This window comes from Vespa velutina, chromosome 2 (assembly GCF_912470025.1).
Source record: "Vespa velutina chromosome 2, iVesVel2.1, whole genome shotgun sequence".
NCBI classification, from domain to species: Eukaryota; Metazoa; Arthropoda; class Insecta; order Hymenoptera; family Vespidae; genus Vespa; species Vespa velutina.
In genome coordinates this window covers 6527000-6540661 of record NC_062189.1, presented here as the reverse complement: position 1 = coordinate 6540661, position 13662 = coordinate 6527000, and the positions used below count along the sequence as shown (strand labels likewise).

Sequence of the window (13662 nt, the reverse complement as noted above, 5' to 3'; positions counted from 1 at the left end):
TTTTTCCTATATCTCTCGTTTTACATCGTAACTTTAGACATCGCAGGAACATTCTCATTATATTAACTGGCATACGCTATGAAATCGTGATCTTGACATCGAAACGAGTCACGCGATATCTCGATGGCTGTCTCGGGAACGAAACGACGAGTATCTTTTATCTCGATCAACTAGAAATATTGCTCGCGTTGATGTCATTGCAAATTGATAACTTGATTCGTCCGATTGATTTTTATTACTACTCTCTAAATTGATCGTTATTATTCGAAGAAATGGAAAGACATTTGGTTCTTATCATTTCATATACCTGTTGAACTTTTTTATATGAGAAATAATAACGCGTCGATTAATATTTTAAGTTTAAACAAAATGACATTTCTTCGAATACTTTAATAATGATTTTGGTGCGATGAATTTTGGATATAACTAAACCAAACATCAGGTTTAAAGTACTTCATCATACTTCAGTAAGCTAAAGAAAACGTTAAGCTCTTTTTGTAGGATTCATTTGAAAGGATGAAAAAAATGAAAAACGCGAATATCCGGGAAAAGTTAATTAGATTTCTAGAATACCGGGAAGTTATACAAACTCATTAACGAAGCATTAATCGTACGTTTAACTAGATGAATGAACGAAGAATTCCCCAGTGGCGGTAGTGCTCTCATTTGAAGAGTGTTGAATCTCATGATCTCTCTCTCCCTCTCTCTCTCTTTCTCTCTCTCTCTCTTTCTCTCTCTCTCTTTCTCTTTCATTCTCCCAATCAAAGCTCGTCTAACGCCTCGAATTGAATCGTTTTACGAGAGCGCTATCGAACTCAGCCAAATGTTCGTTAGTTGCTTCGAAGCGATCGGTCTCTCTTATACTACAAAGCGGGATCTGGAAGCTGGACTGGAGAGACGTAATGGTCGACGTAGTAGCTCGTTAATGTGCCACGGCGATATCGTGAACTATAGTGATTCAATAATTCAGTACTAACGTACCCTTCGGTGGTATTCCACCACTCTCTCAAGGGTGTTGACCTATATGCGAGATTCTCCAGCCAAGATAGAGAACATGTATTAGACGTCGTATTGCGGAGAAAGCAGCTACCCTAACAAGGAGAGAGAGAGAAAGAGAGAGAGAGAGAGAGAAACGAGAAAGATAGAAAGGGAAAATGAAGGCGGTCCCTTTGTCGAGTCTCGCGATTCCAAGTCTCGAGCCATCCCAATACAGTAGAATACAGTGGATGTCCACCAAGAGAAACGTTTTCCGCCCTCGATGGTTCAGTTGAAAGGATACACCAAATTCCCAACATAGGACATATTCATCCTACGGAAAACAATGAGAACCTCGGTGGAAGCATTGAAACAATACTTGTATTTGCCTCGGTTAACCTTAAGCGAGAATCTCCTGCGAGAAAAGCAGGATCGACGAGCTGGAGAAGAAGGAGGACGACGATGACGTCGTTGCTTTCAGTCCTTTTGTCCTGTAATTGCGCACTCGATTACGATAAGACATATCAAACGAGAAGAGAGTGGACTCGATTACGGAGAAACCGTCTTTGTCTAAAAGTGGGTGCGGAGGCGAGAACTTCTTTAACATACATTTAGTGTTAAGTGAAGCTTCTTGAAAGTTATACGTGTTAGAAACAAAGATAGAGAAAGAGAGAGCGAAAGAGAGAGAAAATGAGAAGAATGAAAGAGAGACGCAAAGAGGAACACATTAATGCTCTTAGAGTGACTCAATGAGTACGATTGTTTTCGTTTGACTTTATCTCGAATGTTACGTGTGTTTCCAAATGAAAGCTCGTCTTTAATGCAACGTTAAACGATCTCTAAGCGATGCCTCTTTCATTTCTTAACTTCTCTGGTTACAAATCCTTTGAAACATTTTTACTTTAAATTAACCAAGTCGTATTTTTCTTCAAGGATAAACGAAAAAAGGACCTATCGCTCGTCGTTTCATTTTATGGGAACCATTACTGCATCTCGTTTCCCTTATCGAGAAGCTCTTCGTTTAGTTTAGATTTTCTTAGATTACGCTTTAGTGTCCCCATAAATTTTCCTTCGATTCGACGAATTGGACATGGGCCATCTCGGCGGAAATATAGCGGCGCGTTTCACGATACCCCCAAGTGCATCGCGGGATTTACAACTTTGCTTTTCCGCTGGCTGACATATCGGATTCCATTCGGGAGAAACTTTATTAAATTCTGATTCATTCGTAGACAACGATTTCCTTCTATCTCCCCGATGGTTCTCAATTTCTTCTCAATATTGTATGCGAATGAAATTCAAATCTTTTAGTTCGAAACAATAAAATCGAAATTCAATACGATCTCTCGAACGAACAACGAAGGGTTCTTGATCGCATAAAATATATTTTAAGATTAAAGTTATGTCTTTTATTAAGCGCGAAAGTTTTCCCATTTATCGCGTAACTTTTCATAGATTTACATATATGTCTTGTACGAAGATTCTATTCATTCTTATTAATCTACTACGTGAATCAATATCTCCTTTAGACTCAAGAAATATCGAGGTGTATCAGTTTCTTTTTTCATCATTTTTTTTCTATTATACAATTTCAACAATTCGAGAACGATGATCGAGTACACTGATGATATAATTCTCCAAAGCGAGTGGATTATCGTAAAAAATTTCTTTAAAAATGGGGAAAGAAAATTCTACTGCCTTAACACTTGTTTTTATCCCTTCACTTTTTCAACTTTCTTTTGCTCCTTTCTCCCTCTCTCTCTCTCTCTCTTTGTTTTTTTCGTCTCTCTCTCTCTCTCTCTCTCTCTCTCTCTCTCTATCTATCTATCTATCTATCTATCTTTCTCTTTCTCTCTTTTTCCTTTTTCTTCTGTGCCTTTATACCGGACAAAGTTTTTGGAAGTTTGATGTCACGTAAATTTTTCATTAATCTTTAGAAAATAGAAGGTTTTCATTTTCAAGGAAAAAATTTGCCTTAAGGAAAAGAGAAGACTAAATTGAGAGAGATCGAAAGAAGAAAAAAACACGTTACTAATTGATGATCTCGATGGATGAATATAGAAAAATGAATTACGATAAATGCCGTGTAATGTATTTTGCATTTTTTTGTAATTTTTATTACGTTATAAAAGGTTTATATCAAAATTCTATTGTTTGCATTCGTACATATTTACGTATATATGTTTGGAGAATGTAATCTTTAACAGAGTAGATATTACTCCTGTAATTCGTTTTACAATGAACAAGAGTAAGAATAACATATAAGGAAAACATAGGGGAATCGAGTCTTCATAAGCTTTATAAAACCCCATATTATTTTTATGCCCATAGTCGTACACATACAGAGAAAAAACACAAGGAAAGTTTATAGAAAATTTTAAAGCAACTGTGTATAGAAATTTTTAATCTTTTTGCTATTACACGATCATTTATATCGTTGAATTTTTTGTGATAATATTGATTTGAGTGCTGGTATCAGTGAGATCTGCATATTACGTGTTTATGGTTAATGCTGAGATAAAAATATAACATAAAGTTTGTTTTTTGCTGTTTGGATATTGATTTCTTAAAAAAAAAAAAAAAAAAAAAAAAAAAAAAAAAACTGAAGCCAGAGAAATTTCGTTGGATTTTGTTAGTTAAACATCTTCGACAAATATCGATTTAGATTGATATATTTATCCATACTTTTTTAGCTTTTAACTTTATTTCTTCTGTAAATTTTATACCCTTCTTTGATAGAATGACTTAGTGATACGATATAAAATTTTTATTGAAAAGATCTACACATGACTATTAAGAAGTAATATATTTCAGAAAGGAGAAAAAAACAAAAAAGTTAAAGGATATCGAATGAAAGAAAAAAAAAAAGAGCATTGATCTACGCTATGCATATTCGTAAGTAAATATTTTTTTCTCTTGGCAATAATACCGTATAATTGTTTTTAATATCAAGTAAAAATTACATGTGATGATATCGTCGAAGGATCATTTAAAAAAAAAAAAATTTAATTCAAAGCAGGGAGAAAATTATTAACATTGAAAAAAATCAAACGATACATTCTAATCGTACAATCGAGTAATGTAAAATCTTTTTTATGATTACATTGCGGGACACGAAATAAATGAACAACTCGTTTCATCGTAATCCAGGAAAAGAACTCAATCATTATTTTCAGTTTTGAGATAGAACGGCGAACAAGTTAGAAACAGTACGGCTTTCTCGACGTTTGAAAATCTGGCACGAATCTTCCTTCCTGCCGCAAACGCGGTACGTTCAATTCTTGCTTTAATTACGGCGACTTCGCGTTAAGCTGCTAGTACAGAAGCGGTTTAATGGAAACGAAGAACTTCGGTCTTGTAGCCGCTTCGGTCCTGGCTCGTATTGTGTGTTGAAATTATTATTCTATCCTACGACTAGCTATTAAAAATTGTCATCTCCTCCCATTCAATATATATATATATATATATATATATACATATACGTACGTATATGTATGTTTACGTTGGAATATCTAAAATTAATTAATATATTTATAAAACTGAACATATAAGTAAATATTAAAACAGCGTATCCAGTTTTTCCAAAAGCACAGTAATTTACACGACGTTCGATCATTTTCATTCGTTAATATATCATATATTTTATACAATATATATAATAATTTCCATTATAGCAATATGCTATAGGAACATATTAAATCGTGCGATGATACGTATTTTAAACAATAGATTTGTTCCACGCGACTACTTGCATTACGTGTAATTGCTCAACTATGAGAACAATACCTCCTCTGTTCTCTCTTTCATCTCACTTCTCTCTCTCTCCCTCTCTCTCTCCCTCTCTCTCTCCTTTTTCGCTTACTCATTACATAATTTCTCTTCGTCCTTTATTTCTATCAATATCAGTAAGTTTTAAAAAATATTTTTGATTTTCATAAATATTAAACTTCTGTAGTTCGAGGATAATATTAAACATTTATTTAACGTATCGTATGTAATCTAAAAGTTTCATATATATTCAGCTACTGTTTTTTTAACATCATTTATCTACAGAGAGGAAGATATTCAAATATTTTGTTATATCCGGTAGCAAATCCGAGCGAAATGGAATAGCCAGGTTGAGAAGTTCGAAACAGCATGGTAAAGCGATAACACTATCGAGTATGGTAGTTTGTTAATCGAACGGAAACGCGTCGATAGTAAGTTCGTTTCGACAAAATCGTTGCTTTCGAATTGATCACGAAACGAAGAAACTCACGTGACCGATATAATTATCAGATCATCGAATGAATGAATATTTTATTGTAAAATACTTTGACAATTTTTTCCAAATAATTTGAATAATTCTAATTTAATAAGCGTATTTTTTATTAAGTCAAATCAGTTTGATCTAACGTAACAATGTTACTCGAAACTCTTGAATAATTAATGAAGCATAATTACTACTACATTAAAAAGTAATTATATATTATACAATAAAGTATCACAAATGAAATGATTTTATCACCGCAATTGATATCTTTCATGCTGCCATTTATCGCTTAACCTTTCTAACAGGCAAGGCTATTGTTCCACATATTGGAGAATGCTCGGATGATATTCTTTCAGAATATTCACAATGATGCAGAAAGAAAGAGAGACACAGAGAGAGAGAGAGAGAGAGAGAGAGAGAGAGAGAGAGAGAGAGAGAGAGAGAGAGAGAGAGAGTAACAAACGGGGGAGAATAGATGCGTGCATACGTGGCTCTTCTGTGCTGATTAATTCATCCCTCGCCAATATCAGACACTGCCGGTCCAGCAGTGCAGAGGTCCGTACGACAAGCCATTAAATTTAGGAACATTACCTCGATGTGTTTTCAAGCGTACATTAACAGTTCTTACTTGACAAAACATATTCTTTCATATCGAAAATTTTGCATAGTAGAAATATGAAAAATAAAAATCTATATAAGACTTTCTATATAGAATTTATTGCATAAAATCGAATAAAATTTTATATTCGTCTACAGTATTAATTTCTCACCATTTGAATCAATAATTCATACCAGTGTTCATTAACGCAAAAGTCTGATGTATATAAACCAATGTGTGTTATAAAAAGCAGTTTATTGTTGTTAAAGTGGCAAGGGATATCATAAATTTATCGAAGAGAATCGAAAGAATTTGTATCAACTACTGCGCATGTACAATCGTAAAAGAGAATATGGCTCACGGTAGAATGGCTTTAATTTGGCGACTCTCATTAATTATGCTAAAACAACAGTATCATTTCGCAGTAGAATAATCGTTGAAATCGCGATTAGCTCGGCACTATGTAGACGTGTATATATGTGTGCGTGCGTGCGTGTGTGCGCACGGACGTGTATATGTGTGTTATACATACGTACATGACAAAACACTAGTATTAGATTCTCAGCGGCATTTGTTACTTATTATCGTGGGAGGGACAATATCGAACACTGTATGTCTATATACATGTATGTAACAGTACATTGACTGCAAATACTGAATATTTTTGAATTCCATCAACCATTTTCAATAACTACTGATTAATCGAAATATAAAATTATATTAATAAGATTAAAATAATAAAATGATGGATACTTAAGTACACAAAGATATTCAACTAAATATGAATTTATTAAAAAAGTTTAATGAAAGTAATTTTATATCGTGAATTTTAATGAACAATAATAAACTAATGAGATATTTGTATGTAACATGAACAACTTCTTTAAAAAGCTTTTATGAAAGGAAACGGTAGAAAAAATTATTAAAAACTGTTTTTATTCTTTTATATAAATGTAATTGGTTATATTTCTACATTCATTTGACTGGCAATATTTTATTTCGAAATTGAATAACAACTGGAAAAGAATACAGTTTGATCAGTTTTCTATGCGCAGAGACATCGAGTAGAATGGATATAAGCCAACGGTTGGGCGTTGTCTTTAGAATAAGCAGTTCTTTTTCGTTCATGAAAGTACACGGAATACTTTTCGTCTATTCTATTGTTTGAAAATCTATCGGGTTGTCGTGAAAAGTGACAAAGAATATTACTCGGTAAGACTCGGTATTCTTCTCTATCATTTTAATCAAGATCAAAATACCTATTATTATTTTTGTTTCTCTTTTAAATAAAATATTATCCAATAGTAGCAAAAATTACCTAATTAGCAAATAAATCATTTTAAAATAACGCAATAATGAAAAAAGAATGTTTACAAATTCAATTATCTGTTTTATTAATTATACAATTCTTATAGTTTTATTTTCAATTTATTGAATAATATTCTAATACCTCGTTGAAATTGAATTTTATTGATAATTTACAAACATTACAAATATTAATTTAATTAATATTAAAACGGTCTTGAGTTGTCTTCTATTTACATTAATTATTAATACATGTATATAACTATATGTAACTATGAGTATACTATTACGTTTTTATCAGTCGAATAGGCATACTCAAAGGAACGGAAATCAGTCAATAATGGTTCGATCCTTTTGCTCGCGTGCAAACGCTTGTTTCATTTACTTTGACGTACTCACTCAACCCCATCCTCGTTGGTCTATGTCGATTTATGACCTAGCAGGAGTCCCGGTCAGAATTTCATTTCGAGAAGAGAACATTCACCTTTTCCTTTGGGAGTCATCCTACCTCTTTGCACCTCGTTTTCTCTCTCTCTCTCTTTTTTTTTCGAACGCGTTGATTCGTTAGTATGAACAAAAACTTGAAAAACCTTTCTTTGAATAAATCTTTTGTTTTCATTTTTTCTCCGTTTGGTAATTTTTATTCCGTTATTGTAAAAAAAAAATATTTAATCGATGAATAAGAACGGTATACCTTCGTAAAAGAAAGATATAAAATCAAAAATAAGAGACACGTATACGTGAGAATGGATGTTTTATACGCATGGAAGAACATGTTTCCAGCTATCGAATATAGACGAGAGCTAGCATGTTCTATCTATCTATACATCTATCTACACGTTCGCGTCTCGCTCGGTGGCATGTAGAGACAAGAGTTGGAAAAAGTTTCCTCGGGTGAGCCGTGATTCATGGTCGGGCAGCATCACTGCCCTTGTTCCTTGTCGCTCAACAATTTTATAGGCTTATCTGTTACATCCTGATCGTACTCTGAGAGCCGTTTCGAGCCAACTTTTATGTGCAATCGTTTGTGTTCTTTTTTCTTTTATTTTTTTTTTTTTCACGCTTATTTAGTCTCTCCACTATCTCGAAACGTTTCTTTTCTTTCTTTCTGTTTTTCTCTCTTTTCTCTCTCTTTTTTTTTTTTTTTTCTTAGAAATATGAAAATAGTGAAAATTCAAATACCTTCAGAATTTAAAATTACCTATCCGTCACTCATTCATAATAACTTGTCGGTCTCTGTTGAGTAATGCGAAAGATTGTTCCGCGATTTTCTTTTTTTAACTCGGTAACGTGAGTAATGCCGTATTATGATAACGTATCGACCGATAACACTCGTTATTCACTTACAGGCGGTTTAAACTCTACCGTGTCGTGTATTTCGTTTTATCCGCTTCAGTGTTTGATACATTATCGTTGTGGTTGTGCCTCTTAAAAAAAAAAATATAGTGAAATTGAGAAAGAGAAATCGTAGAATTTTTAATTAATAATAAATTCAAGTTAGACTTTGTAAGTAAATATATATATATATATATATCTACGACGAAAAGAAATTAATATTATTTAATGAAACCGTTCGATCAGAATGAAAGAGTAGAGAAAATATTTCATATTATGAGGATATTAATGAAATGGATAAGAAAAATGGAGGATCTTGGAAAATTTTATTCCATTTTTTTCGTTCTCCTTGCCAATACTACGATCTGACGGAATCAATATTTTCTATCATAGCTCGCACGAATCTTCTGAGATATGTACGATAACGATATCTAACAGTATGTCTCGACATACTCAATAACGCAAAAGTATTCGAAATTTTTGTGGTGAAATAAATTTTCGCTAATTTTATTATTTATAAACTTTCGAACGAGTTAAAAATTTCTACGACAGTATGTAATTATTACGATTGATTTTTTTCTATTAATAATTACTCTATTAATTTTTATGAATATATTCAAATCGATATTTTAAATATCATTCCGATCAAATTTAGATTTATCTTTTGACTACAGTGGAATAAAAAGGAAATGCATATAGATATTTGAATGATCGTGAAAAACTAAAATAATATTTATAACTTAGAATATCGTTTCAATTAATTTCATCTGGCTTAACACAAATATTAATGTTTAAATCGTATTTAAAATGATATTGAAGATGAATTCGCAATGTCTTTATGACCAATATTACAGAATAGAAAAGATATTTATTTTATTGTTGCGAAATACGAAAGATAAAAGTAAAATGAGTAATGTTCTTCTAGAAATTTCAAAATCAGTACTAAAAGTCTTCTGGTTTTATCTTCTGAAAATTAATTGTTTAATCGCATTCTCGATGGTAGTTTACGTAGTAATGTCAGAACAAACGCGTTTCTTCCGTCAACGAAGAGCCATAATTCGTCTTGCCTTATTTTCCTATCTCAAGAGAGGGCGAGATGCACGACGAAAACGTCGTCGGGGATTCCATCCTCTCCGAGCATGTCTACTGGCTGGCTTTTCTTGAAAAAGCAGCTATATCTTGCTGGATCGTCGACCATAATTCTAGAGTATATCTCTTTCTGGGCTTTCAACGAGTAGAATCCTCTCGTAAAATCTCGCCAATCTTCTTTCCTTCTTCTTTTACTTTTCTTATAAGATCCATTTTTCCTCCTTATTGTATCTCAATGACTATACTGAATAATTGTATAAAAAAGATAACACAGGAATTACAATTACATTTGCAATAGAAACATTTTATATAAGTATGTCCAAGTTCAAATCTCATATGTGTTTAAGTATTGAAAAAGTTATAAACTTAAATTACGAAAGACGATTGATAGAAGCTTATATCCTTTATTCTGAAGTCCATTTTCGTTTCCTTTTATGATCATATCCAAGCTATTACTCAGTTCGAGGTTTTCCTTTAAAGAAGGTACATAGCCGAAATCCTAACTATCCGAAGTAATAAAAAGGCGACGAACCCTGTGTAGTGAGGAACCATCTGGAAAGTATTCTCGTGGGATAGGGTGGATTCAAGAGTGCTTTTAAACGGTTAAAAAGGACCACGTGAGAAAGGCTCGTGTCAAGGATGAACGAGAGCAAAATAGTTGGCGGTCGCTTAGGGAAAAGCAATGCGGAAGGAAAGAAAGAAGGAATGAAGGAAGGAAGGAAGGAAGGAAGGAAGGAAGGAAGGAAGGAAGGAAGGAAGGAAGGAAGGAAGGAAGGAAAGAAGAAAGAAGGGTGGTCAATGGGAGAACATATTCGAAGTTTTCGAGCAGCTTGGAATTGCCCTCGTCTTCACCCTTTTTCTTTCCATATAGATAAGTACATACCTATGTACATCTATATATCTATATATCAAAGTATATCCTTCGAAATATAAAAGAGAAAGAGAGTGACGTGTGAGTTGGACCATGCTCGGATAGAAGGGTTATTCCTTAGAGAGTAATGTGCCGTTATCATCGTCGTCGTCGTTGTCGTTGTCGTTGTCGTTGTCGTTGTCGTTGTCGTTGTCGTCGTCGTCATCGTCAGGGTTGGCACGATGGCCAAGGAAACAGGCCTATTGTAATCGGAGTAGCGCGATCTTTCTCGGGTCGAAAAGCACGCTTTGCCAACGGCAAGGGGTGCCAAGACAATGACGGAAAGAGCAAGACGTCTGGTCGATGCTAGACGGAGGGATACCGTGCGTCGAGGAATGCCGGTTGCTGTTGAAGGGGTGTTGGATCTGTATTGCCTTGTCGTATGAACCGAAGCGTTGTGATACGATATACTATCCTTGTAGAAGGGCTATTCTAACCCTGAATGCAGCATTGTCGATTCTGTCTGTTTGTACGATGGTTGTAAATCGTAAGAAAGTAGTTCTCTGAAGATCGACGAAGTAGAATGATTCTTTCACGGCGTTCATAGCTAAGCGATTTTGTTTTATCGTTGACACGTTGGAAAAAGATAAAAAGGAAATATAGAGCAATGCATACCTACTTTAACGATGTAGATATCTGCTAAATAATATTCAGAAAGGCGCAAAGAATTTGATTTACGAGTAAAGGGAGAAATGTAAAGAAAAGGAATGGAAACCGTAGTGGTAAATATTCAAATTTCATTCCATCCATGGTACGCACGATCTTTCTTTGGTGTGATAAACGTCGTGCTTTGTGGAAAGAAAAGAAGAAAAGTTTCTTTAGACGGAAGAAAGACGAAAAAAGTTAAAAATTATCAATTTTCCTCGTTCTCTTACCGGCAAGAATATAATTAAAAATAAAACTCACATACTTCAAACTTGTCGATAATTTCTTACAAAACTCGCAACGTAAAAGTTGTATAATTTTGTCAGGTAATAAAATAAATTAATGATATGAAAATGAAACTTCGTATGTGTAATCATAAAAATTGTATATATTAAATTCTGTTTATTAAAAGTTTATTATCATTCCAGTTTATGGATATCTCTTGACAAAGAAATTTTCTGTAAAATTATCAATATTTTTATGTTTCTTTTTCTTTAGGCAATAAAAAAAGAAAAATAGCATTTTATTACTAAAAGTTGGATACAAATCAATTAAAAAGTACATAGCGTTTCGTTAGAATTTCGAACATTTCGACTTTATAACGCGTCACACCTTTCTCTCGTCTCCTTTTTTCTTTTTTTTTTTTTTTTTTTTTTTTTTTTTTTTCATTCGACGCGCCACGATTCGTGAACAAATTGAAATAGTAGCAAAACGAGAGAACCGCCACCCTTTTCGTTCATCCTTCGCTAAACGTACGTCGCACGTGCTATGCGCACTTCAACATCACGAAACGCGAAATTCGAATCCGTTCGTGCTCAGCAGCCCGAAACCTCATCTAACCAAACCTGTTTTCTGATTCTTCTTCTAACGAACGACTACGCGATATCATTACTCTTTCTCTCATTTAAGAGAAGTTACAAACGAATTCATTATTTCCAATGATAATAGACGTTAGATCAAATTAATATATTTACAACTTTATTTAATACCTATGTTTTTTTAGACAACTCTATCATCGTAATAAATAGTTTATTGAAAATTGTGAATAAAAAAATAAAGTAGTAAATTGATTGGATGATATATTTTTTCCTATCGTTAATCAATTCTTTCGAAATTTTTGCTAAATTTAAACATGTTTTATAAAACTTAAGTCATTCGAATCAAGTGTAATTTAATAATTCAATATTGATTATCGAATTGATCAGAAACATTATCATACTGAATCGATATAAGGGAAAACGTACATGTGAGGAAGAGAAAGGTGGAGAGAAATAGAGAGAAAGAGAGAGAGAGAGAGAGAGAGAGGGACAGAGGGAGAGAGATAGAGAGAGAAAGGTAGAGAGATAGATGAGGAGACTGGTATGGGTTTTAATAAGCTTCTTTAGACGAAGGAAGAGAGGTTGGATCCCAGGACGTTTATTGGCCCATAAAGCCGTCGGATACGCGGTTCTGTAACGATCTATTTTCCCTGTTCCAGTGATGCTTCTACCCGCCCACGTAAAGACATCGACAACATTTACGACGAAGGTTTGGAACCTTGGACGGCTGGTATCAAGAGCGACACATTGATGCACCGACTATCGATTCGTGGCAGCACCAACGGTGAGGAGACAGCGACCCGCTGGCAAGGAAATTTCGATAGACGTGAGTAAACCCACCCCGATGCATTTATGCTATCCATACAAGGTGTCTCGATAATACTCATGTTCTTTCAAAGTACTATCTTCAAAAGTTAAACGAGTATATAGACTCGGATAAGACTCTTATTTCATGGATCTCTTGGTGAAAGCTGCAATTATTTTTTAAAATTACATATCGATCTTATTTCAATATATACGTCAAGTTCGATTAAATTTTTCAAAATCATTATTATGTTTCTTATGATCCGTTAATACATTACCTAACGTTAATTATTGGATATTTTGTGAGAACTTTCCAACTAAATTCATCAAGATATACTAGGATATAAACTTTTTAAAACTTTGTCGAGAAAGTTCAACATCGAGACACCGTGTATATTCATCGATATCCACCCTACATGAAAGTTGCGAATATGTAACCTCAAGTGAGTCACGTATCATCCATATGTCGACGATAGTCTAGGAAGGTTGTCGTCCCCTCTCGTCGATTCACCTCGTTTTCTTATTTCCAGCGCGATACTCGTGTATGAAAGCTAATTTTCTTGGACCACGTATTAGTTTTGCCAAAGTACACATGATCTTTCTCGTGGAAACAATAGAAAAAAAAAAAAGAAAAATGAAGGCATGATAAAATCAACCACCTTACGTGTTAGACTATATATCTAGGAGCTTTGCAGTTGCAACACTTTTGTATACTTAATATTTTTATATCGGTGAATAGGACATAAAGTCTAGCTATTGGAATAATATAGAGAATGGATGGTAAAAATCGTGTAGGTTAAAAATAAAGAGAGAAAAAAAAAAGAGAAAAAGAGAGAGAGAGAAAGAGAAAGGATTGAACTAATCATAAAGAGAAAAAATTCTTTTTCTCGCACGATATCATGCAGCTGACGAGCTGCACCAAGAGCTGTTA

General features: G+C 33.7%; 2 protein-coding genes across 15 annotated transcripts in view; one reads left to right on the top strand and one right to left on the bottom strand.

The window, feature by feature from the left end:
* LOC124957665 overlaps positions 1–13662 on the top strand; it is a 241037-nt gene that overhangs the window by 178290 nt on the left and 49085 nt on the right. For 12 of the 13 annotated variants that reach the window (XR_007103702.1, XM_047514785.1, XM_047514783.1 and 9 more), the window contains one exon: positions 12587–12753. Coding sequence is in view for 11 of the 13 variants with exons in the window: in XM_047514785.1 (XP_047370741.1) it covers positions 12587–12753 (167 nt within the window). In the remaining 2 variants the exon portion in view is untranslated. Of the gene's footprint in view, positions 1–2844; positions 3871–12586; positions 12754–13662 lie in introns of those variants that run through there. The other variant, XM_047514789.1, reaches the window with a different exon arrangement.
* LOC124957677 overlaps positions 1–13662 on the bottom strand; it is a 50624-nt gene that overhangs the window by 16274 nt on the left and 20688 nt on the right. The window lies entirely within an intron of this gene.